Here is a 26,425-nt window from a genome sequence, read left to right on the forward strand (position 1 = left end):
CGGGGTGCTGTGCGCTTCGGGGTGCTGTGCGCTTCGGGGTGCTGTGCGCTTCGGGGTGCTGTGCGCTTCGGGGTGCTGTGTGCTTCGGGGTGCTGTGCGCTTCGGGGTGCTGTGCGCTTCGGGGTGCTGTGTGCTTCGGGGTGCGGTGCGCTTCGGGGTGCTGTGCGCTTCGGGGTGCTGTGTGCTTCGGGGTGCTGTGCGCTTCGGGGTGCTGTGCGCTTCGGGGTGCTGTGCGCTTCGGGGTGCTGTGCGCTTCGGGGTGCGGTGCGCTTCGGGGTGCTGTGTGCTTCGGGGTGCTGTGCGCTTCGGGGTGCTGTGTGCTTCGGGGTGCTGTGCGCTTCGGGGTGCTGTGCGCTTCGGGGTGCTGTGCGCTTCGGGGTGCTGTGCGCTTCGGGGTGCTGTGCGCTTCGGGGTGCTGTGCGCTTCGGGGTGCTGTGCGCTTCGGGGTGCTGTGCGCTTCGGGGTGCTGTGCGCTTCGGGGTGCTGTGCGCTTCGGGGGTGCTGTGCGCTTCGGGGTGCGGTGCCCCGGTGCGGTGCTCGGCGTGACGCTCGGCGCGACGCTCGGTGCGACGCCCTGACCTTTGGGCCCCTTGACGAGCTTGATCTCGGCGAGGGTCTCGCTGAGCGGGCGTCTGCGCCGCACGTAGAGGCGCACGATGGAGCCGGCCTCCTTGAGCGCCTCCACGGCGCGGCTGTGCGCCACCTCCCGCACGTCCACCTCGTTCACGCGCAGGATGCAGTCGTTCACCCTGCGACGCAAACGCAGTCACGCGCACGAGCAGCACCAGTCGGCGAGGCACGCACGTGGACCGGCACGCGGTGACGCACGCAGACACGAAAGGCTGAGATCCCCCCGTGGAGCCTTTAACAGAGCGTTGGGGGCAAGGGCTGTGAGCGAGCACCAACGAAGGCCGACACGGCGCACGGGAAGCTGGGTGGGCAAACACTACGCCCGGCCGCCTTTGTCCCCCCCACCCCCCACCCCCCCCCCCCAATGCTGAGGTTTAAAAACCGCACCAGGTGCTCATTTAAGGCTGAGTCCACCTAGGGGAGGCCCAGGACCGGTTCAGATAATTGTTTCCGGGGAATCGAACTCGGTTCGCCGGTGCACTACCGCTACCCACACTCACACAAAGACAAAGATCCCGCGTGTAGCCTAAACAGACTGTTGGGGCAAGTGCTGTTAGCACCTATGAAGGCCGGCATGACACACGATGAGGTGGTTGGCCAACACCACGCCCGGCCGCCTTTGTCTCTCCAGTGGCGAGGTTTCACACACTGCACCAGGTACTCATTTGAGGCGGAGTCGACCTAGAAGGGGCCCAGGACCGGTTCAAATAATCGTCACCGGTGTTGGCCGTGAGCGGGGAATCGAACTCGGGTCGCCGGGTTCGTAGCGCAACGTAGCGCTAACCGCTACACCACCGCTCCCCACTCACACACGCGCAGGAAGCACCGAACCACACGCACGCACATATCCCGTGCCACATCCTCCTCTTCTGTTTCGCATTCGTGGTGTCATCAGCTGTAACGACCCCCCTCACCCCCCACACGCCTCCACCCCCCTTGTCCCCCCTTCTCCCCTCCCCCCGCACCCCCCATCCCCCCCACCCATCCTGCTTCAACCCCAGGTGCTGCTGGACTCATCTCGTGCCGTACAGCGACGGCTGCGACTGGGGGTCCCGTCGGCAACTGCAGCAGGGCAATGGAATGGTTGAGCTGAGATGTAAGAAGCTCTGAGCGGCTGAGGCTTTGAAGCAAGTGCCACTCTCCATGCAAGTTCTTTATCTCTGGCTCTCTGTGCGAGTCTATGGGTCTCTGTGTGAGTCTATGGGTCTCTGTGTGAGTATATGGGTCTCTGTGTGAGTCTATGGGTCTCTGTGTGAGTCTATGGGTCTCTGTGTGAGTCTATGGGTCTCTGTGTGAGTCTATGGGTTTCTGTGTGAGTCTACGGGTCTCTGTGTGAGTCTATGGGTCTCTGTGTGAGTCTATGGGTATCTGTGTGAGTCTACGGGTCTCTGTGTGAGTCTATGGGTCTCTGTGTGAGTCTATGGGCCACTGTGTGAGTCTATGACTCTCTGTGTGAGTCTATGACTCTCTGTGTGAGTGTATGACTCTCTGTGTGAGTCTATGGGCCACTGTGTGAGTCTATGGGTCTCTGTGTGAGTCTATGACTCTCTGTGTGAGTCTATGGGTCTCTGTGTGAGTCTCTGGGTCTCTGTGTGAGTCTATGACTCTCTGTGTGAGTCTATGGGCCACTGCGCGAGTCTATGGGTCTCTGTGTGAGTCTATGACTCTCTGTGTGAGTCTATGGGTCTCTGTGTGAGTCTATGACTCTCTGTGTGAGTCTATGGGTCTCTGTGTGAGTCTATGACTCTCTGTGTGAGTCTATGACTCTCTGTGTGAGTCTATGACTCTCTGTGTGAGTCTATGACTCTCTGTGTGAGTCTATGACTCTCTGTGTGAGTATATGGGCCACTGTGTGAGTCTATGACTCTCTGTGTGAGTCTATGGGCTACTGCGCGAGTCTAAAGCCGTCATGTGCGCGTCAATGGCGGTCATGTGCGAGTCTGTCCCCATTTACAGGCTGGTGCCACGCAGGGACAGCTGCCGCTGGGGCTCCCCTAGGCAACAGAGCTTCCGAGTTGCTGATGGGCATTCAAGCGAGCGCCACCCTCCGTGCATACCGCCTTTGGCTCCCCGACCAGCGGGACCCCAACGCTTGCGGTCACTCGCCCGGGACCCGTCCGGGAGTCTCACCTGAGACGGCCGTCCTGTGCGGCCGCGCCGCCGGGGATGATCTTGGTGATGAAGATGGCCGGGTCGTCGCCGATGTGCGGGTTGTCGGTGCCGCCCGCAATGCTGAACCCCAGCCCGGAGTTCCCCTGCAGGAGGGGGCGGGGGGGGGGGGTGCGGAGCGGATCGCGGGACACCGATAACATCGTCGTCATCGTCGCCGTCAGAGTCATCATCGTCATTGTCGTCATCATCGTCGTCGTCATTATCATAGTCATAATCATTATGGCTATCATCATCATCGTCTTCATTATCACCATCATCATCATGATCATCTAGTCACGAGTGCACTGTCGTTCTGTACACTGCTGCACACTGCTGCACCCCGCACAGCGCTGCACCCTGCACAGCGCTGCACCCTGCTGGACAATGCTGCACCCTGCTGCAGACTGCTGTACACTGCGCCCTGCTGCATTATGCACAAGGCTCCTCTCTGCACACAGCCAATGCTGAACGATGCCGCGATAGTTTCACAGTAGGGGGCGATGTTGCTACGTGGTTTGGCCTAGGGGACCCCCTAGTGGCAGCTGTCCCTATGCTGTAGTTTCACAGTAGGGGGCGATGTTGCCACGTGGTCTAGCCTAGGGGACCCTCTAGTGGTAGCTGTCCCTATGCTGTAGTTTCACAGTAGGGGGCGATGTTGCTACGTGGTTTAGCCTAGGGGACCCCCCAGTGGTAGCTGTCCCTATGCTGTAGTTTCACAGTAGGGGGCGATATTGCTACGTGGTTTAGCCTAGGGGACCCCCAGTGGTAGCTGTCCCTATGCTGTAGTTTCACAGTAGGGGGCGATGTTGCTACGTGGTTTGGCCTAGGGGACCCCCCAGTGGCAGCTGTCCCTATGCTGTAGTTTCACAGTAAGGGGCGATGTTGCTACGTGGTTTAGCCTAGGGGACCCCCCAGTGGTAGCTGTCCCTATGCTGTAGTTTCACAGTAGGGGGCGATGTTGCTACGTGGTTTAGCCTAGGGGACCCCTCAGTGGCAGCTGTCCCTATGCTGTTGTTTCACAGTAGGGGCGATGTTGCCGTATGTACATTTCTCTACAGCACTTGCCCCAACAGTCTGTTAAGGCTATAGGGGAGAGGGGGGTCTTTGTTTGGCGACTTGGGTCCGATTGCCGCTCACGGCCATCACCAACACCAGTGAGGATTATCTAAACCGGACCTGGGGCTCCCCTAGGTCGACTCAGCCTGAAAATGGTGTGTAAACATCGCAAGTGTTCGGTGAAAAAGGCGGCCGGGCGTGGTGGTGTTGTCCACCCACCCCCTCTTGTGCCGTGGCCGGTCTGCGTAGGTGCTCATCGCTAACAGCACTTTCCCCAAACAGTCTGTTACAGGCTATACGGGTGATCTTTGTCTTTGTGGATACTCACCCTCTCCAGCGTGATCTCTTCATACTCGTACTCCGCCTCGCTGCCGTTGAGCTGCGGAGACACGAGAACGATCTTATCCCGTGCCCTTACTGGATGTATGTGACAAAGAGCTTCATAGCTCATCGGATTTCTCCTCCTGCAGTAAAAAATACATATTCTGAATCTCACACACGGGGGGAGGGGGGGGAGGGGGGGAGCTCAACGCAAACCCCTCCCTCTCTCCCCGGCAGCTCCGCCCAATTTCACATAACCTCACCCATCCAAAGCCCACGCCACGCCCACTTTCACGTAGCCCCGCCCACTTTCACAGAGTACCCGCCCACTTCCAAACAGTGCAGATCACTCACCTGCCTCGCCTCCGCCCACTTTCACACAGTCCGCCACCCACTCACAACCCCGCTCACTTTCACACAGCCCCGCCCACTCACCACCTTCGCCCCACCCACTTTCACACAGCCCCGCCCACTCACCACCCTCGCCCCGCCCACTTTCACACAGCCCCCGCTCACTCACCACCATCGCCCACTCCACCACCCTCGCCCCCGCCCACTTTCACACAGCCTCGCCCAATCACCACCCACTCCCCGCCAAACTCTAACGTAGCCCCGCCCTCCGCCCAGGTAGCCCCGCCCACTAATCAGGTCGCCTCGCCGCATGCCTCGTGAGTTAAGCGCGAGTGCAGGTGCGTTGCTGTTTGCGTGTCGTTAGCATGCGTCTGTAACTCTGCGTGCGTGCGTGCATGTATTATATATTATATATGTACGGGAGTGGTAGTGCAGCGCTTAGCGCACTGCGTTACGAACCTGGCGTCCCCGAGTTCGATTCACGCTCGCGGCCAATACCAGTAACAATGATCTGAACCGATCCTGGGCCCCCTCTAGATCGACTCAGCCTCAAATGAGTAACTGGTGCGGTGTGCATACATCGCAACTAGGGAGACAAAGGCGGCCGGGCGTGGTGCTGACCACCCACCCCCTCGTGTGCCGCGCCGGCCTTCATAAGTGCTCGCCAACAGCACTTGCTCCTCCAGTCTGTGAAGGCTACACGGGGGACCTTTGCCTTTGTGTCTGTACCAGCGAGTGCGCGTCGTGAATGTAAATCTGTGTGTGTGCGATCGTGACGACACTCGGCATCACTGAGGCCACGGCCACCCCTCCCCCGCAGCCCCCCCGCCCCGCCCCTCCCCTCCCCCCCCACCCCGGCGGTCCCTTGACGACAGTAACCATGGCAACAGCCTCCGAGGGCAGAAGGACAGAACGAGAGCAAACGGGGGAGGGGTGGAGGAGGTGGGACGGGAGAGCGATAACGAGGGCGAGAATGCCGATAATGTCGAGGCAGTGAACCTCTCCCGATCATCATCAGCAGCCGTGGCCAACTCCCTCCATCCCCTCCGCGGGCTGCTCAATCCCGCACAGTGAGGCGGCGACGGTGACCGTGACAACCACCGTGACAACCACCGTGACAACCACCGTGACAACCATCGTGACAACCACCGTGACAACCACCGTGACAACCACCGTGACAACCACCGTGACGACCACCGTGACAACCACCGTGACAACCACCGTGACAACCATCGTGACAACCACCGTGACAACCACCGTGACAACCACCGTGACAACCACCGTGACAACCATCGTGACAACCACCGTGACAACCATCGTGACAACCACCGTGACAACCACCGTGACAACCATCGTGACAACCACCGTGACAACCATCGTGACAACCACCGTGACAACCACCGTGACAACCACCGTGACAACCACCGTGACGATGAACAGTGAACGCGCTCGCCCGGGGAAAACCTGCGGCGATCCTCGAGACCCGGCGCTCGGGAAGGCGCTGCCGTAGTCGCGAAGCGTGGACACATCGGCGGGCGAGTTGGGCGTCTCGTGGCGAGAGCCCCCGGAGAAACCGGAGAGAACCCCACCAAAATGCGAGGCCACAACACCGAGGGCCTCGTGCCCAGTGGGGTGGGGTGGGGGGGGGAGGGGGGCGGTCGGTGGCCACCAGCGTTGCCATCTCCCGGCAGACATGGTCGGGGTACGGCGGCAGCACGGCAAGTGGGTTCATGCACAACGCAAGCACGGAGCTGGGGCTCTTCTCTCTCCGGGTGCTTCCGGTTTCCTCGCAGCAACCACACCAACAACTCGCGCACGGAGTTGTCCACACATCACCATGCAGGACCGCAGAGCTTGGGCAACTGTTAGGGATTGAGTCCCCGCCCACCTCCGCCTACCGTCCCCGCCCACCACCGCCTACCGTCCCCTCCCACCACCGCCTACCGTCCCCGCCCACCTCCGCCTACCGTCCCCCGCCCACCTCCACCTACCGTCCCCCGCCCACCACTACCAATGCAGGAAGAGGTGGGGCCTGTCCAGGAAGGAGCGGGGCCTAAGGAGTAAGAGACCACAGTGCAAAGCCTAAAGGGAGGGTGGGGCGGGTGCTAACAAGTAAGGCCTGGGGCCTACAGAGGTTCAACTTACCTCTTGAGTTAACAACCCAGAGGGGCGTCGCAGGCATGAACCTGAGGCGCCGCGTGCAGCTCTTAAAGGGACTGCTTCGTGACGTTATCCGCCACATTGCACTGCGGCTCTTAAAATATTGAGGTTGTGTTTTGTTGCTGTCCGCCTGATGAAGCTGGTTGTAAGTTCTGGCGAAACGTCGTACTGAGATTGTAAATGTTGTGGCTTTGCTCTCCAACACACCGGTGTGTTGTACCAGTAACGAATTGGCCACGTTCTGTTTACGTGACAAACCTTGCTAATTGGCTGTGTCGGGTGGTGGCAGGTTTGACGATAATTTTATATATTTACGCGATCTAACCCAAAGTGCCTCTATTATTGCGCTATCTTGTTAGGTGCTGGCTGCCGATCAACGCCCCCCCCCCCCCCCCGAGCTAAAGTTAAGGTAACAAAACGCGCAGAATCGAGACACGCACAGCAGGCAGAAAGAAGCAAAGATTCCGTGCCGCAGATGCGGCGGACACAGGCCGACTCGTTGTGGTTGTGGTGGTTGTTGATGATGTTGTTGTTGTTATCGGTGAGAAGAGGGTGACCCGAGCGGTATAGTTCACAGTGGCGGCGGCATGGACAACTCACGTAAGACGGTGAATCCAGATTGTCCGCGTTGACGATGATGGGAGGGGGATTTGCCTGCAAGACAAAATGTAGAGAGACAGAGAGACACACACACACCGACAAAGCTCCCCTGTGTGACCTATAACAGACTGTTGGAGCCAAGCGCTGTTAGCGAGCACCACCTTTTAAGGCCGGCACGGCACACGAGGGAGGGAGGGGTGGCCAGCACCACGCCCGGCCGCCTTTGTCTCCCCCAGTGGCGATATTTTTATGCACCGCGCACTGATTTAAGGCTGAATCGACCTAGGGGAGGGCCACGACCGGTTCAGATAATCGTCACCGCTGTTGGTGGTGGCCGCGAGCGGGAATCGAACCCGGGTCGCCGGGTTCGTAGCGCAGCGCGTTAACCAATACGCTACCCACAAAGACACGCACACACAGACACATTCATATGCCCAAAGACACAATCAGCCACCGCCACCTCTTTCCACACAATTGTGTAAATTGGCAAAACCACGACCACCACAGGTGATCGGCAAGTAACTTGTGGTGGGATAAAGTGTGGGTAACTCTTGGATGTCTGGCCCGTGTGGAAGAGTAGGCCAGAGATACCCTCCACAGGGAATGTCAATAGCTCCCTCTACTGGAGCAATTGCAGGGCTGCGCTTTTACTATTCTGCACATGTACATGCAGACGGTCAGACGTACACACAGACACAGGAAGATGTACGAATACACAAGGACACCGACACACAGACGAACAAATGGATCCGGATATACCAACAGCATACACACGCAGATATATACATAGACGTAGTCGACTACGCACATACATAGACACACAGAGACATAGATACACACAGAGATACACAGAGACACAGCGACACACACACAGAATAATTGAGACAGACACACTGACACTCATTCACAGAGACAGAGACACACAGACACATATATACACAGACAGAAACAAAGATATACAGATAGACAGACACACATAGAGAGAGACGCACAGACAGAGACACACATCGAGACACATAGGCACACATACACATGGATAGAGACGCACAGACAGACACACATCGAGACACGCAGACACACATGCACATGGACAGAGACGCACAGACAGAGACACACATGGAGACACGCAGACACACATACACATGGACAGAGACGCACAGACAGAGACACACATCGAGACACGTAGGCACAGGCTCTTGGTAATTGCCATCTCGATCACCACACTCCGCTCACCACACTCCGCTCACCACCCTCGGCTCACCAAACTCCGCTCACCACACTCGGCTCACCACCCCTGGGCTCCCAGGAGGGAGCTGCATATGGGAGGGGAGGTGGGGGGGTGTGCAGTCACACGGAGATCCCACGGGGGATGGGAAAGGAGAGAGGGGGAGCGGGGAGAGGGAGTGGAGCTGGGAGAGAGGGAGAATGGGGAGAGGGAGTGGACCCCCCCCCCCCCCCTTAGAGGGAAAATTTGCGCCGCTTTGAAACAATCAGCCTGGCCTGCCTACGCTCCACCCTGGGTTTAACCAGGCAGGGTGGTGCGAGCTCACAGATGCTTGAAAGATCTGGACGCAGTCCCATCATCAGTGAGCTCCTCCGGCAGGCAAGGCTGCATTGGTTGTGTCACGGAGCCCGCATGCCCAGCCACCGTGTGCCCAAGCAGCTTCTGTTTGGCCGGACAGAGGGGGCCAAACAGGCGTGGCACGGGCTTGAGAAGAGATCGGCTGATGTGGTACAGGAGGATGAATAGCTGAGTGGATAAAAACAAAATTATCCGTACAGCCTTAACAGACTGTTGCCGGAAGTGCTGTTAGCGAGTAGCAGTACGTATGAAGTCCGGCACGGCACACGAGGGGGGGGGGGGAGAGGGGTGGACAGCACCACGCCGGGCCGCCTTTGTCTCCCGAGTAGACATTCGCAACACACACACACACACCCTCTCTCGAACATACACGCAGTCGCCCGCCCGCTCACGCACGCACGCGCAACAACACTCACGCAACGCACAACGAAAACGGGACAAAGATCCCCCGGCACCCGTGTGACCTACACGGGTGGCGGGGCGAGCGCGGCTCGACTCACGTGGAGCCGGCAAACCCGGGCGCGATCGCGACGACACCGGAGGTGAAGGGGAAGCCGCGAGTTATTGACGAGACGCGAGCATTGTTGGGGGTGGGGGGGGGGGGAGCGGGCGAGGGGGGGGGGGGTAGGAGACCGGGGGCCTCAGCCAGCAACCCCCCCTCACCCCGCGATCGCGTCGCTCGCTCATCAGTATTCCGGCGAGAGCGCGCCTCCCAGAAATGTTGCTCCTGCAGCGGCTCCGCAGCGAAGATCACGGACCCCCCCACCCCCTCCTCCCCCCACCCCCCATTCCCCCCTGCCCCCACCCCCCCTCCCGCCACCCCCCATACATGGCAGTGACCCTGGAGATGTCCACCGTCCACATCGCTGTCCATCCCGCTCATCCCCCACCCTCCACCCTCCCACCACCACCCCCCACCTCATCGACGTCCACCGCTCGCGCCCTCTAGTGGAGCAATTGCAGGGCTGCGCTTTTACTATTCTGCACATGCAAGGCGGTCAGACACAGCGAGATGCACGGATGCACAAGGACGCCGACACACAGACAAACAAATATATATGGATGTACCAACAGCACCCCCGCCCCCCCGTGTGTCCACCCACACCAAGCGTCGTCAATCTCCACCCCCGTGCACTGTCGGCGCTACCCCGCTCCTCGTCTTCACCACACGGCAGCGGTGTCACAGGTCACGTGGTCTGGCCTAGGGCAGCCCCTCCCGCTGTAGTTTCACAGTCGCTGGAGGGGGCAATGGGGGGGGGGGTTGGGCAATGGTGCTACTGTGTGCGATCCCAATGGAGTAATCCGTGGGTGGTGGGTTCATTAATTTATTTGGACGCTCACACTGGAAAACACAATGACCTACCCTGTCCGAATGACGTCAGCGGGGATGTTTAACATTCAGAGTAAAACAGACGGCGCGTTGTAGCAGTGGTTGTAGTACTAGTAGTATTTTTTTACGCTTGATACACCCGCAATAATAGCCAGGGCGGGCTGCCGGATAAGAACCGCAAGCATCTACAAACGAGGGGTGAGCGCGCAAAACGCTGGGCCGCGTCACCGCCGGTCTCAAAGCTGAGCCTCCACTCACCGTCTCAGCCCCTGAGATCTCTCAAGGGCAGCCACCTTCGGTCGTCCATTAACTACTCCTCATCTCCCCTCCTCCCTGTCTCCTCATCTCCTCATCTCCCTGTCTCCTCATATCCCCTAATGCCTGTCTCCTCATCTCCCTGTCTCCTCATCTCCCTGTCTCCTCATCTCCCCGTCTCCTCATCTCCCTGTCTCCTCATCTCCCTGTCTCCTCATCTCCCCTTCTCACTGTCTCCTCATCTCCCCTTCTCACTGTCTCCTCATCTCCCCTTCTCACTGTCTCCTCATCTCCCCGTCTCCTCATCTCCCTGTCTCCTCATCTCCCCTTCTCACTGTCTCCTCATCTCCCCTACTCCCTGTCCCATCTCCCTGTCTCACCATCTCTCTATCTCCCCTTCTCACTGTCTCATCATCCCCCCGTCTCCCTCATCTCCTATCTATCCCATCTCTCACACTCTCCCATTGCTCCCATGTCCCCATCTCCCCCAACTCCCCCATCTCCCCATCTCTCCCCCATCTCCTATCTCTCCCATCTCTCCCATGTCCCCATCTCCCCATCTCTCCCATGTCCCCATCTTTCCCCCATCTCCCATCTCTCCCATGTCCCCATCTCCCCCATATCCCCTATCTCTCCCATCTCTCCCATCTCCCCGTCTCCCGGTCTCTCCGTCTCCCCCATCTCCTATCTCTCCCATCTCTCCCATCTCCCCATCTCTCCCCCATCTCCTATCTCTCCCATCTCTCCCATGTCCCCATCTCCCCATCTCTCCCATGTCCCCATCTTTCCCCCATCTCCCATCTCTCCCATGTCCCCATCTCCCCCATATCCCCCATCTCTCCCATCTCCCCGTCTCCTGCTCTCTTCGTCTCCCCCATCTCTCCCATCTCCCCATCTCTCCCATGTCCCCATCTCTCCCATGTCCCCATCTTTCCCATCTCTCCCATCTCCCCGTCTCCCCGTCTCCCGCTCTCTCCGTCTCCCCCATCCCCCGTCTCTCCGCTCCTCTCTGCTTTAGCTCAGCGACTCGCCTATTTGTCGCTCAGCGTTACTTCCTCCCTCGGACCGCGCGCTCTCTCGGGAGCCACGGCGCATTTAATTACTTTTGGCCGACTTGCCAAAAATAATAAGGGGGTGGCTGCAACGCCGAGGGGGGGGGAGCGGGGGGGGGCAGCATCATCGGCTAGGGGGCATTCGCTCATCGGAGCGCGAACTTGTAGTTTTATACAAACTGTCCACCCCCCCCCCCCCTCTCTCCCTTCCCCTGGGGAAACAATCAGTGGAGCCGCTCCGCTCAGCTAAGCCATGCTCATCGGGGGACCAATCAATGGCAAACGCACGCACAGATGTCACGCGCGCACACACACCCACACTCACACCCATACACACAACCACACACACCCACACACACCCACACCCATACACACACCCACACACACCCACACACACCCACACCCATACACACACCCACACACACACCTACACACACTCACACCAACACACATCCACCCAGACACACACCCACACACACACCCATACACACACCCACACACACACACCCACACACACACACCCACACACACACACCCACACCCATACACACACCCACACACACCCACACACACCCACACCCATACACACACCCACACCCATACACACACACACACCCACACACACACACCCACACACACACATCCACCCACACACACACACACGCAAAGTCAAAGATCCCCGTATAACCTTAACAAAATGTTGGGGAAAGTGATGAGTCGACCTAGGAAGGCCCGAGGACCGATTCAGATAATCGTCACTAGTGCTAACCGTGAGCGAGAATCGAACTTGGGTCACCAGGTCCATAGTACACCGCGCTAACCGTGTGTGTGTGCGTGTCACGTACACATGCACACACGCAAACGCACCCACACCCAGGTACATGCAACCAAACTGAGGTGCTGTTTTCACCACAATACAACAAAATAATTATAATAATATGCGCTTGAGACGAATCTCCACCGCGAATGGTGACAATTCATCGAGTGGCAATGCAGCAGTTGGAAATCGCGCTGCATGCCATTGACGCGAAGCAGATTACATTCCACACACGCGGACAGAAAATGATCGATTCTCACAGTCGCGACGCAATGCATGCATTACGAGTGGGGCTATCGATTGTAACCGATGACTCAATTATTCATGCAACGCCTAACGTACAGTTCCCATTCCCTAGAGCTGCTCGTGTCAGGGCTGCAGGAGCGAGCGGGCGTTGGGGGTGCGGTGCTACTGGTGTCGGAGGTCAGAAGCTGGCAGATTAAGCACCACGGACAGCGCACAGTGAGGTGCCTTCAGCACCACGGACAGCGCACAGTGAGGTGCCTTCAGCATCATGGACAGCTCACAGGTGCCTTCAGGACCACGGACAACGCACAGTGAGGTGCCTTCAGCACCATGGACAGTGCACAATGAGGTGCCTTCAGCACCATGGACAGCTCACAGTGAGGTGCCCTCACAGTTAGGTGCCTTCAGAACCATGGACAGCTCACAGTGAGGTGCTCTCAGCACCATAGACAGCTCACAGTGAGGTGCCCTCACAGTTAGGTGCCTTCAGAACCATGGACAGCTCACAGTGAGGTGCCCTCAGCACCATAGACAGCTCACAGTGAGGTGCGCTCACAGTTAGGTGTCTTCAGCACCATGGACAGCTCACAGTGAGGTGCCTTCAACACCATGGACAGCTCACAGTGAGGTGCCTTCAGCACCATGGACAGCTCACAGTAAGGTGCCTTCAGCACCATGGACAGCTCGCAGTGAGGGTAACTTCAGACCCATGGACAGCTCACAGTGAGGTGCCCTCAGCACCATAGACAGCTCACAGTAGGGGGGCCCTCACAGTTAGGTGCCTTCAGCATCATGGACAGCTCACAGTGAGGTGCCCTCAGCATCATAGACAGCTCACAGTGAGGTGGCTTCAGCACCACAGACAGCGCAGAGTGAGGTTTCTTCAGTACCACGGACAGCTCACAGTTAGGTGCCTTCAGCACCATGGACAGCTCACAGTGAGGTGCCTTCAGCACCATGGACAGCTCACAGTGAGGTGCCCTCAGCACCATAGACAGCTCACAGTGAGGTGCCTTCAGCACCAAATACAGTGCACAGTGAGGTGCCTTCAGCACCACAGACAACACAGAGTGAGGTTTCTTCAGTACCACGGACAGCTCACAGTTAGGTGCCTTCAGCAACATGGACAGCTCACAGTGAGGTGCCTTCAGCACCATGGACAGCTCACAGTGAGGTGCCCTCAGCACCATAGACAGCTCACAGTGAGGTGCCTTCAGAACCAAAGACAGTGCACAGTGAGGTGCCTTCAGCACCACAGACAGCGCAGAGTGAGGTTTCTTCAGTACCAGGGACAGCTCACAGGTAGGTGCCTTCAGCACCATGGACAGCTCACAGTGAGGTGCCTTCAGCACCATGGACAGCTCACAGTGAGGTGCCCTTAGCACCATGGACAGCTCACAGTGAGGTGCCTTCAGCACCATGGACAGCTCACAGTGAGGTGCCCTCAGCACCATGGACAGCTCACAGTGAGGTGCCTTCAGCACCATGGACAGCTCACAGTGAGGTGCCCTCAGCACCACAGACAGCGCAGAGTGAGGTTTCTTCAGTACCACGGACAGCTCACAGTTAGGTGCCTTCAGCACCATGGACAGCTCGCAGTGAGGGTAACTTCAGCACCATGGACAGCTCACAGTGAGGTGCCTTCAGAACCATAGACAGCTCACAGTGAGGGTAACTTCAGCACCATAGACAGCTCACAGTGAGGGTAACTTCAGCACCATGGACAGCTCACAGTTAGGTGCCTTCAGCACCATGGACAGCTCACAGTGAGGTGCCTTCAGCACCATGGACAGCTCACAGTGAGGTGCCCTCAGCACCATGGACAGCTTACAGTGAGGTTCCTTCAGCACCATGGACAGCTCACAGTGAGGGTAGCTTCAGCACCATGGACAGCTCACAGAGTGTTAGGCAAATTCAGCACCATGTACAGCTCAATGAATGGGCCTTCATGCCTACAACCAGGTCACTCTGTAGGTGCACCATCTCATCAGATCTCATCAGCGCAGCAGGGTTGAGCCTGCTCATTACTTACGGCAGCCCGCCTGGGAGTACGAGCTGTTGCAGGCTGGTGCAGCGACGTGACTAGGAAATGGCAGCACAGCAGCGGTTTCTTGAACTTGTATAGAGCATCATGGTGCCTTCCTTTGCCAGTACCAAAATATAAGGATAGGTTTTACCCTTTCCTGCAATAAAACAGTTGTTAAGACGTTAAAGCGCCAGATATAAACCTTTTTGCAAGGAATTACGTCTGCATTAACCACACGTGTTTCCGGTGAACATGCAAACAAAAAAAAATCCTTTGAGCGTTACAACCCCTCGCAACTGTGCTGACAAATGCAGTCTCCCCTCCCCCCTCTTCACGAGAAGCCAACCTCTCATTAATGGAATTGGGTCAAAAATCCCAATGTAGCAGGCAGGGCCGTCTAGAGGGGAGGGGTACGGGGCAGAGACCGTGTGCCCCCCCCCCCGAAGCCTTCAAACTAAACCGGAAGTGTTGTATCTAATAAGCTCTTGTACAGAGGCAACCTGGCCACGCGTGATCGCTCATCGCCGTGGCTGATATCATCATCGTCGCCTTTACCACCGACACACGTGGGAATTCACAGTCGCAGCCAAACAATCCGAGTGTGGAGGAGGGCAACATTTGAGGAAGCCTCAGGAACATTCCGCGCGGGCCAAAGCAACGGCGGGCGCGGCCAGGGCCCGGGGCATCGAACCCCGCGGCGTCGTGCGCACGCCAGCCGAGGGAGACGGTACCTCGTCGCCACCGCGACGCCGTTGCGAGCGAGCGACGCGTGCTCGGTGCCCGTGGGCTGCGAGCCGTTCGTCGAATCGACGCGCGCGTGTTCGGGAAGGAGAACATGAGAGAGAGAGAGAGAGGAGAGGTACGCACTGTGGGATAAATGTTTCTAAAATTGGCTCCCGATGCTGGAATGGGTCTCGGTAAACCGTATTCCACCGGGGAATTAAGGACTCACGTCGCCCCTGTCCAGCGTTGCTATTAAACAATTGCTCGCACGCACACAAACATAGAGACCCCCCCCCAACCCGCCCGCCCGCCCGCCCCCCGGAAGCCCTGAACAGACTGTCGGGGCAAGTGCTGCTAGCGCACAGCACACCAGCCGGGTGAAGTGGCCAGCAGGACCACGCACGGCCGCCTTTGTCTCCCCAATGGGGATGTTTACACACCGCGCCAGGTACTCATTCTCGGACTGAGTCGGCCTAAGGGAGACCCAGGACGGGTTTAGATATTCGTCAGCGGTTTTGGTGGCCTTGAGTGGGAATCGAACTCGGGTCGCTGGTTTCATAACACAGCGAGATAACCACTACACCACCGCTCCCCACAAGTAGATTGGTGCATAGTGCAACGGTGAAATGCAGTACAAAGGTATGATGCAGTACACTATGGTACAAGAATACAATGCAGTACAAGGATATGATGCAGTACACTACAGTACAATAATACAATGCAGTACAAGGGTATGATGCAGTACACTACAGTACAATAATACAATGCAGTACAAGGGTATGATGCAGTACAATGCTGTACCAGAGTATGATGCAGTACATTACAGTACAAAATTACAATGCAGTACAAGGGTATGATGCAGTACACTACAGTACAATAATACAATGCAGTACAAGGGTATGATGCAGTACACTACAGTACAATAATACAATGCAGTACAAGGGTATGATGCAGTACAATGCTGTACCAGAGTATGATGCAGTACATTACAGTACAACATTACAATGCAGTACAAGGGTATGATGCAGTACACTACAGTCCAAGAGTACAATGCAGTACAAGGGTATGATACAGTACACTGTAGTACAAGGGTATGATGCAGTACACTACAGTAAAAGAGTATACTACAGTACAAGGGTATGTTGCAGTACACTACAGTACAAGAGTACACTACAGTACAAGGGCATGATGCAGTACATTGCAGTACAGGACTACAATGCTGTAAAAGGTTATGATGCAGTACATTGCAGTACAAGAATACAATGCAGTACACTGCAGTACAATGCAGTAGACTGCAGTACAATGGAACAATTCAATACAAGGGTTCGATGCAGTACAATGCGGTTCAAGATGGATGCAGTACAAGATGGACGCAGTGGGGTAAAGTGTGGGTAACCCCACCTCTATCCAAGACGTCTGGCCAGGGTGGTTGAGCTCTCTAAAGCATCTTCTGGCCGGAGGTCCCTTTCCGCCAGCAGTGGCTGGCGCAGAAGACTGCAGCGCTGCGCCTCTACCTCCCGCAGAGAGGCCACGCGTGGATGTAACCGGAATGTAAATCCCTCCAGTGGGAGGGGCGGAGGGAGAGGCCGAGGGAGGGGCGGAGGGAGGGGCGGTGATGACTTGGACCACCTCCTCCTTCCCCCCGCCATGCCTCTCCCCCCACCAACCTCCACCATGCCACCCCCCCCACCACCACCCCCGCCCCCCCCCCCGGGACCAACGCACACTGGGACGAGGAGAGAGGGGGGTGAGCGACGTGGGGGGGGTGGGGGGGGGCAGCTCAGCACTGCCTGTGCCATGTCGCTACAATCTCCGGCACAAAATGCCGACGCGGTGTCAGATCGCTTGCCACGGCGCGTCCGGCGGGCGAGCGGGCGAGTGGGTGAGCGAGTGGGTGAGTAGGTGAGCGAGTGGGTGAGCGGGTGGGCGAGTGGGTGAGCGTGTGAGCGAGTGAGTGAGCGAGTGGGCGAGTGGGTGAGCGGGTGGGCGAGTGGGTGAGCGAGTGGGCGAGTGGGCTGAGCGATTGGGCGAGCGGGTGAGTGGGCGAGTTGGCGAGTGGGCGAGTGGGTGAGCGGGTGGGCGAGTGGGTGAGCGGGTGGGCGAGTGGGTGAGCGGGTGGGCGAGTGGGTGAGCGGGTTGGCGAGTGCGAGTGGGTGAGCGAGTGGGCGAGTGGGCTGAGCGAGTGGGCCAGCGGGTGAGCGGGTGAGCGGGTGGGCGAGTGGGTGAGCGAGTTGGCGAGTGGGCGAGTGGGTGAGCGGGTGGGCGAGTGGATGAGTGGGTGGGCGAGTGGGTGAGCGGGTGGGCGAGTGGGCGAGTGGGTGAGTGGGTGGGCGAGTGGGCCCAGGCCACAACGACGCCGGCTCCCGTGGTGCGCAACGGCGCTCCGGAGGCCGACATCCGCGACCCCACGGCCAGCGTGACAAGATCACCCTCCTCGTAGGTGACCCCAGCACTACCAGTGTCACAAGGATCCTACCAGAGAAATACCGACTGTCCCGGTGACACCGACCGCGCCAGTGTGATACCGACCGCCCCGGTGACACTAACAGTGCCACTCAAACTGACTGTCCCGGTGATACCGACCGCCCTGGTGACACCGACTGTCCCGGTGACACCGACCGCGCCAGTGTGATACCGACGTGAATCTCCCAATGACCTTCCCGTCTCGTCTGTGACACGCCAATCAAATCCACGGTTCAGTGATCCGACCGAATTCCACAGGCGAACTCGACATCAATGCTGAAAAACGTATTGACCGTGCCAATCTAATAACACAAAATATAATCTATTCATTCGTCGTAGAGGTGGGGGGCGGGGGATATTTGACCATATTTCACCACACTGGTTATTGTGGTTTGGTGAAGGTGGTGGATGGATTTCGCTACCACTGCTCTCCACCGACCGCCACAAAGCGCCTCCGATTAGCACGGTTGGCTACGTACGGTGCGAAAGAAGTTCAAAACACAGACGGACATACGTACGCTCACCAACCTCACCGCCGATTTACCGGACCCACGCTCACCAACCTCACCGCCAATTCACCAGAGCCACGCTCACCAACGTCACCGCCGATTCACCAGAGCCACGCTCACCAACCTCACCACCGATTCACCAGAGCCACGCTCACCAACCTCACCACCGATTCACTAGAGCCACACTCACCAACCTCACCACCGATTCACCGGACCCACGCTCACCAACCTCACCGCCGATTCACCAGAGCCACACTCACCAACCTCACCACCGATTCACCAGAGCCACGCTCACCAACCTCACCACCAATTCATCGGACCCACGCTCACCAACCTCACCGCCGATTCACCAGAGCCACACTCACCAACCTCACCACCGATTCACCAGAGCCACGCTCACCAACCTCACCACCAATTCACCGGACCCACGCTCACCAACCTCACCGCCGATTCACCAGAGCCACACTCACCAACCTCACCACCGATTCACCAGAGCCACGCTCACCAACCTCACCACCAATTCACCGGACCCACGCTCACCAACCTCACCGCCGATTCACCGGACCCACGCTCACCAACCTCACCGCCGATTCACCAGAACCCCACCACTGACCTCACTGCTGCCCAACGAACCCCCACCGCCGAAACACCGACCCCCCAACACCAACAAAAACCCGGACTGCACCACAAACCAACCAACCAACCAACCCACGCCACCGCCACAACCGCGCCACGCACCCCTCCTGTCCCGGCGCACCTGCGGGGGAGGGTGGTGGTGGTGGTGGTGGTGCGCGTGCACCCAGGAGGGTTCGTCGCCCCACCACGCGGCAGCGCCGTGCGGCACGTGCGCAGGCGCCGCCGCCGGAGCAGAGTGGCCCCTCGCCATCGTGCGGCTGACGCCGCCGCCGCCGCCGCCGCCGCCGCCCCCGCTGTGGCCCGACCCGCGCGGCCGATCGTCGAGGGCCACGGGGCCAGGGCCCCTGCGAGAGGGAAGCGTGGAGGACGCGCCGTAGCCGCCGCCGCCGCCGCCGGCACCGCCGGCACCGCCGGGCGGTTTGTGAGAGGAGGGAGGCGGGGAGGCCCGACCTCCGCCGTGAGGGCCTCCGCCGTACCAGCAGTTGGCCCCCACGGCCGTGTCGCAGCAGTCCGGGTCGCCGCAGCAGTAGTCCATGCGGTAGCCGTAGGCGGTCATGGTGTGCCGGGCCGGAGTCCGACTCGGTGATCACTGCCCGCCGCTGCCGGCCGTTCCCGTCACGGACGACGCGCGCCGACGCATCTCCGCGCGGCCGTCATCGGTGGTAGTGGGGGTCGCGGGAGGGTGAAGGTGGTGAGGCGGTGGAGGAGGCGGTGGGTGGGGGCGAGCCTTCCGCACGGATTTCTGGCACCGGGCCGCGTGAACTCTGCTGCCCGCGTGTTCGGTCGTGGCTTCTCGGCACGCGGGGGTGGGGGGGTCCTTTCTTGGGCTGCCCCGAGAGATGACACTTTGGGGCCTTACCTGGCCTGGCCTCGCCCGACGGTCCTCCTCAAGAGGTCAAACGCTCGGCGAGGGTCTCCTGCCGGCGTGCGTCGCTCCGGTGCGCGCCGGGAGGCGGCCGCGGCAGCGCCGGCCTCTCCGACCGGCGACGGAAGCGCGAGGCGCCGTCGCGTAGGGGACGGCGGGTGGAGTCCATGGAACGTCGGGGTCGATGGACTTCGGGGGGAGGGGGGGTGGGTGGGCCGGGCGACGGTGAGGCGAGGCCCTCTGCGTGCGACGAGAGAACGTCACGGCCGAGAGGATGCGCCACTGGGCGGCGTCGGAAGGCCTCCACCACCACCACCACCACTGTGAAATCCTCTCGGTCACCCTCTCGCCCCTGCGATCGTCGCAGCTGCTCCTGCTGTTGCTGCTGCTCCTGCTGTTGCTGCTCCTCCTGCTGTTGCTGCTGCTCCTGCTGTTGCTGCTCCTCCTGCTGTTGCTGCTGCTCCTGCTGTTGCTGCTGCTCCTGCTGTTGCTGCTGCTCCTGCTGTTGCTGCTGCTCCTGCTGTTGCTGCTGCTCCTGCTGTTGCTGCTGCTCCTGCTGTTGCTGCTGCTCCTGCTGTTGCTCGTATGAGCGGCGCTCTTCACCGTAGCGGCGTCTGCTGCTGCTGCTGCTGGCGCATTTCGCCGGCTACGTGCCACGGATTTCTAATCAAGCGCTCACGATTGACGGCAGCTCTCTCCTCTCGCTCTACTCTCGCTCTCCCGGAGGATCTCGCACACACACACACACGCTCGGGCTAACGACCGCCTCTTCTTCCCACCTCGTTCTCCCCCCCCCCTCCTCTCTCGATGACGGAACCAGGAGCCTCTTAATATCGACGACGATGTCGCACGCTCTTCGCACACCCTCCCCTCCGTCCCCTCGCTCACCTCATCGCCCCGTGCGACGCGGAACGAACGAACGAACAAACAAACACGGCCGCCGTCAATGATTCACCGCCGGCCGCCGCAGTCGCAAATAGCAGGCGGGCTCTGTCGATTAAATTTTTTCAGCGGATTATTCTTGCCGGCGTCGCTGCGGAACGAGGGCGGTCGGGGCGGGTTGGAATCTATCGGCGCGGTGGCGATGGCGGTGGCGGTGTCACGGTCGTGGCCGCGCCGTCTGCGATTCTCCGCTTCGCTCCGATCGCCGCCGACAACCTCGTCCCCCCAAACGCGCTCGCTACCCCTTTGCCCGCTTGCCCAGCACCCGCACCCGTCCGTGTCACGTCCGTGTTGAACGACGAGGAGCGCAATGGAAGGCGCTCGGATAGCGACGGCGATCGAGCGAGCGAGTGAGCGAGCGTCGTCACTGCCACTGCTGTGCCGGATCCGGCGAGCGGCGCAAAGGATGAGCTCTCTCTCTCGATTTTCACATCCCCCCTCCCGTCTCCCTCCCTCCTCTTCCCTCCCTCCCTCCTCGCAGCAGCAGCAGCAGATGGATTTTCTCACCTCGCCTCTGCCCTCCCACCCACGCTTTATCCCCCCCACCCTTTCCGTCCCCCCTCGCTCTCCCTTTCCTCTCCTGCCTCTCTCCCTGCCTCTCCCCCTTGTTGCTGTGCGCTCTCTCAGCTCAGTTCGGAAGGGGAGGGAGCGGTGGGGGGGATACTAATTAGGGATTACAAATCACCCAGCCAGGCCGTGTGCATACACACATGCACTCACATTCAGACACACACATACTCACACACACAACAACAACCGCCACTCGCCACTAAGTGGCGGTGACGTCACCACGACGCTTGTGCCAGCCCATGTGCACCTTGAGGCCATGTGAAGTGTTAAACGCCCGCTGGCAGGGGGTCACGGGGCAGACCCAGGTGCCACGGGCCGATTGACTGAGATGACTGAGACGAATGGCTGATGCTCCACCTGTGCCCCGTACTGTGCCAAGTTGCTGTGCTTTAGCCACCCGGCGCTCCGCTCGTTGTTGTGAGCGTCGCTCCTCCACCCTCTGTTGTTGGAGGGTGACTGCCTCCAACTGCCCAGTAGCGTCCTTCACGAGCCTCCTCCACAGAGGCCGATCTTGACACCGCTGGTACGAGTCATCGGCAAGTCCACTCAGCTTCACATCTTCCTGTACCACATCACTCCATCTCTTCTCTAGCCCGTGCCGCGCCCGTTTAGCCCCCTCGATCCGGCTGAAAAAAAGCTGTTTGGGCATGCGGTGATTGGGCATGCGGCCTACATGGCCCAGCCAATGCAGCCTTGCCTGCCAGAGGAGCTCACCGATGGGACTTTGTCCAGATCTTTCGAGGATTTGTGAGCTCCTCACATAATCCAGCCTGGTTTAACCCAGGATTGTTCGTAGGCAGGCCAGCCTAAATATATCTAACTGGCGAAGATGTTCCATTAGGGTGGTCCACGTTTCGCAAGCGTAGAGAAGGGAGGGAATGACTGTGGCCGAGAAGACCCGAAGCTTCGTGCGGAGCGACAGACCAGGTAGCTTCCACACAGCGTTACGCAACCGATGAAAAGATAATGCCACTCGACTGATTCGGAGTGATACCTCTGCTGTTAAACCGGAGCCGGTCATGAGCACACTGCCCAGGTATGGGAAACTCTGCACTCTCTCCACAACTGCCCCATCACCGATTGGGAGTTGTGGGGGTGGAGTGCTCGATGGTACAAAATACCCAGGCAGGTGCTTCGTTTTGGTGGGGCTGATGGTAAGGCCCCACCTCTTAGTGGCAAGCTCCAGTTTCAGCAGCAGCGCCTCCAACTCCTCCTCTGAGTGAGCTGCAATTACCAGGTTGTCGGTAGACATAACGTGATTGACCAATAGGGAGCCATCCCTTGACCGCACCCGGGCATCGATCAGCCTCCCATTGTATCTGTGCCAGATGGAAATTCCTCCGGTACAGCTACTGAAGGCTTCACCAACTATGTGGTCGAAATCGATGTTAAATAATGTTGGAGCCAGAGGACATCCCTGTCGCACCCAAGGTGTACAGGGAATGGCTCAGACTCTCGGCCACGTAGTTTTACCCGGGCCTGCTCACCATCATGAAGGTCCTTAATCAGCGTGAGCAAAGGGTCAGGGACTCCGAAAGCACGAATAACAACCCAGAGCCCAGGCCTACTAATGGTATCATAGGCCTTGACCAGGTCAATGAAGCAGAGATGTAGGTCTTGTTGGAATTCCCTACACCTCTGCTGTAGCAGACGGACAGAAAATATGGCATCTGTGCAGGACCGCCCTTTCCTGAAACCGCATTGGGGCTCCACAAGCTTCTCCTCAGCGTGCCTAGCAAGGCGATGTTGAATATTCCTTGCCAGGACCTTTCCCAGCACACTGAGGAGTGAGATGCCCCTGTAGTTGTTACAGTCTGTGCGGTCCCCCTTCTTAAAGAGGGGGACCACCAGGGCATCCTTCCAATCCTGCGGAATCCGTCCAGTGGCCCAGACTGTTGTTATGATGTCATGTCGGGCAGTCTGTGCATGACCGCCACCCTTTCCTGGTCTCAGACTCTGATTCGCCTTTAGTACTTCCTCACCGGATGGCACCTCAGCCAGCCACTCACAGGGGTGACTTCCTCCTCCAATATTTGAGGCACCGCAGCCTCAGCAGGGTCCCACTTTGTCCCACGATGTTTTCCAGGCTGAGGGATTTCCCCTCTCCAGGACATCACAGAAATGCTCAGCAAATCTGCAAACCTGTTCCTTGGGGTCAAAGATTGGATCATCGTTCTTTCCCCCAATGATGGTAATAGGTGTGGCGCTGCAGATAATTTTTTGATGGAGTTAAATAGGCATTTGTGATCGCGGGCCATTGAGGCAGACTCCATCTCCTCAGCAACCCGCGACCATCGCCCGTCCTTGCAGCGCCTCACGGCCCTCCGAACCTCCGAGCGAAGGCTGTGGTAAGCCTCCTCATTCTCTGTCGTGGGATGCTGTAGCCGATGAACGTGGGCCTGTCGCTTTTTCTCAACCATCCTGAATGCCTCATCTGTCAGCCCGGGTCTCTGGGGAGGTCTGGACCGCGTACCCAAAGCAGCCATAATATATACACACACACACATACACTAATACCAATACCCGCCATTCGCCACTAAGTGACGGTGACGTCACCACGGCGCCTGTGCCAGGCTAGGTGCACTTTGAGGCCACGTGAAGCGTCGAAGGCTCACTGACAAGAGGTCACTGGACAGACCCTGCAGGTCCCATGGGTTATGCTGACTGATTGGACCGGTAGATGCACCACCAGCTGTACCCCCCACTGTGCCCACTTGCTTTAATTTATCCGCCCGACGCTCCGCTCGTTGTTGTGAGCATCGCTCCTCTGCCCTCCGTCGTTGCTGGAGGGCGACTGCCTCCAACTGTCCAGTAGCAGCAGCAGCAGCGTCCTTCACGAGCCGCCTCCATAGAGGCTGATAATTGACACCGACCGCTGGTTACTGGTCGTACCAGCGGTCCCTCCATCCACTCCGCTTCTCTCCCTCACCCCCCACCCTCTGTTAGCTCTCTCCAATCTCTCCCCAGTCTCTCTCCTTCCCTGTCGCCTCTCTCTTCCCATCTCTCCCACCGATTGCTCTCCCTCCTCCCCTACACCCTCCCCCCCCACCACCTCTCCCTCCTCCCCCCCACCCTCCCCCCCCACCACCTCTCCCTCCTCCCCCACACCCTCCCCCCCCACCACCTCTCCCTCCTCCCCCCCACCCTCCCCCCCCACCACCTCTCCCTCCTCCCCCCCACCCTCCCCCCCACCACCTCTCCCTCCTCCCCCCCACCCTCCCCCCCCACCACCTCTCCCTCCTCCCCCCCACCCTCCCCCCCCACCACCTCTCCCTCCTCCCCCATCACCTCTCCCTCCCCCCCCCACCAACTCTCCCTCTTCCCCCACCACCTCACCCTCCCCCCACCACCTCTCCCTCCTCCCCCACACCCTCCCCCCCACCACCTCTCCCTCCTCCCCCCCACCCTCCCCCCCCCCACCACCTCTCCCTCCTCCCCCACCACCTCTCCCTCCCCCCCCCACCAACTCTCCCTCCTCCCCCACACCCTCCCCCCCCACCACCTCTCCCCCCCACCACCTCTCCCCCCCCCACCATCTCTCCCTCCTCCCCCACACCCTCCCCCCCACCACCTCTCCCTCCCCCACACCCTCCCCCCCCACCACCTCTCCCTCCTCCCCCCCACCCTCCCCCCCCACCACCTCTCCCTCCCCCCCCCACCACCTCTCCCTCCTCCCCCGCACCTCCACCCCCCACCACCTCTCCCTCCTCCCCCACCACCTCTCCCCCCCCCACCACCTCTCCCCCCCCACCACCTCTCCCCCCCCCACCACCTCTCCCTCCTCCCCCACACCCTCCCCCCCCCCACCACCTCTCCCCCCCCACCTCTCCACGCCTCTGCTGCTGCTGCGCTAACGCTGCGATTGTGATTCAGGCTGCGGAGCAGAGCGGGCGATCGACTGCGTCGTCCATCCTCAACGCCCACGCGCGCCAGACCCGAGCAATCGATCATGCAATCCGCCGGCCAGCCCCCCGCGTGCGGGGGGGGGGGCACGACCTCTCCGCCAATCAGCGACGTTTTGTCTCGACTCTTCCTTTATGAGCTCACGCCTCAAAAATTACTTCCGAAGTTCGTTTACGTAATCATCGTAATGATGACGACGACGTCGACGATAACAGCAGTGGCAACAATACAAATAATGCAGCATACATGTCAACCCCTTATCAGCGCCTACCTTATCACGGACCAATTCCGACCTTATTCGTCACCCCGTGCCCCTATAAATCTTAACGTTCATCCGACAAAGTCCGATCCCAAGGGAGAAACACAAATGCAATGTAGACTGATTTTGCCCGTATTGAAACGGCTGTATGCTTTATGGACCTGAAAACTCAATTTCCCTGTACACGAATACAGGTAAACCGTATGGGTATGCTGTCTTACATTTGGGAGGGATGGGAACGCGCACGCTGCTGTTGCACAGAAGCAGCATGCCGAGTCGCGTGCGATCCCAACTGGGTCAAGGTAATATTTGTCGTAACTCACAAGGGCGAGTAAGGTTAGTCGACTGTAAGCGGCAGTAATCACGAACCGAATGACACAATTCATTATTAATTACAGTCACAACAGCAGGTATCACCAACATTCATAACGTTACTATTTGTAGCTCATCCTTAGGACCGGCTAAAGCACGCGGTGTGGTCACGTCACGCCGGCCCTGTTGCATGGGGGACTTCATGGTGGCCATGTTGCATGAGGTACGTTATGGCGACCATATTGCACGGGGGGGACTTCATGGGGGCCATGTTGCATGGGGGACTTCATGGCGGCCATGTTGCATGGGGGACTTCATGTTAGCCATGTTGCATAGGGGACTTCATGGCGGCCATGTTGCATGGGGGTTGTTTTCCTGGCATCTGATCGGCTGGTGCAGTGAGAGTGATGACGTAACCCGTAGCAAGAGTTTTGACGCCAGATCAGAATCAGAATATTTATATATACTGGAGGACTCGGATGACCTATAAAGCTCTTTTTTACAGATGTCTAATTGGCGCGGGTCATACCGTTAGAACGACAAACAGTACACAAAAAATATAGGAATGCAAATTATAGGAAAGGTAAACAAATTACTTAAAAAAATCTACAAAATATATATTTTAATCTAGGTAAAGCCCACTGAGGTATTACCTTATTTTTACAT

General features: G+C 58.8%; 1 protein-coding gene across 7 annotated transcripts in view; it reads right to left on the bottom strand.

Moving 5' to 3' along the window:
• Positions 1-26,425, bottom strand: part of LOC116954417 (disks large homolog 1-like) — a 157,061-nt gene that overhangs the window by 39,436 nt on the left and 91,200 nt on the right. For 5 of the 7 annotated variants that reach the window (XM_032974911.2, XM_032974913.2, XM_032974910.2 and 2 more), the window contains 4 exons: positions 7,270-7,323; positions 4,166-4,216; positions 2,761-2,885; positions 580-749 (listed from right to left, as the gene is read on the bottom strand). In XM_032974911.2, coding sequence (XP_032830802.1) covers positions 580-749; positions 2,761-2,885; positions 4,166-4,216; positions 7,270-7,323 — 400 coding nt within the window. Of the gene's footprint in view, positions 1-579; positions 750-2,760; positions 2,886-4,165; positions 4,217-7,269; positions 7,324-19,029; positions 21,145-26,425 lie in introns of those variants that run through there. The other 2 variants (XM_032974908.2, XM_032974909.2) reach the window with 1 other exon arrangement.

Source organism: Petromyzon marinus, chromosome 55 (genome assembly GCF_048934315.1).
Source record: "Petromyzon marinus isolate PM22_M1 ecotype Great Lakes invasive population chromosome 55, UKy_Petmar_22M1.pri1.0, whole genome shotgun sequence".
In the NCBI taxonomy this organism is placed as follows: Eukaryota; Metazoa; Chordata; class Hyperoartia; order Petromyzontiformes; family Petromyzontidae; genus Petromyzon; species Petromyzon marinus.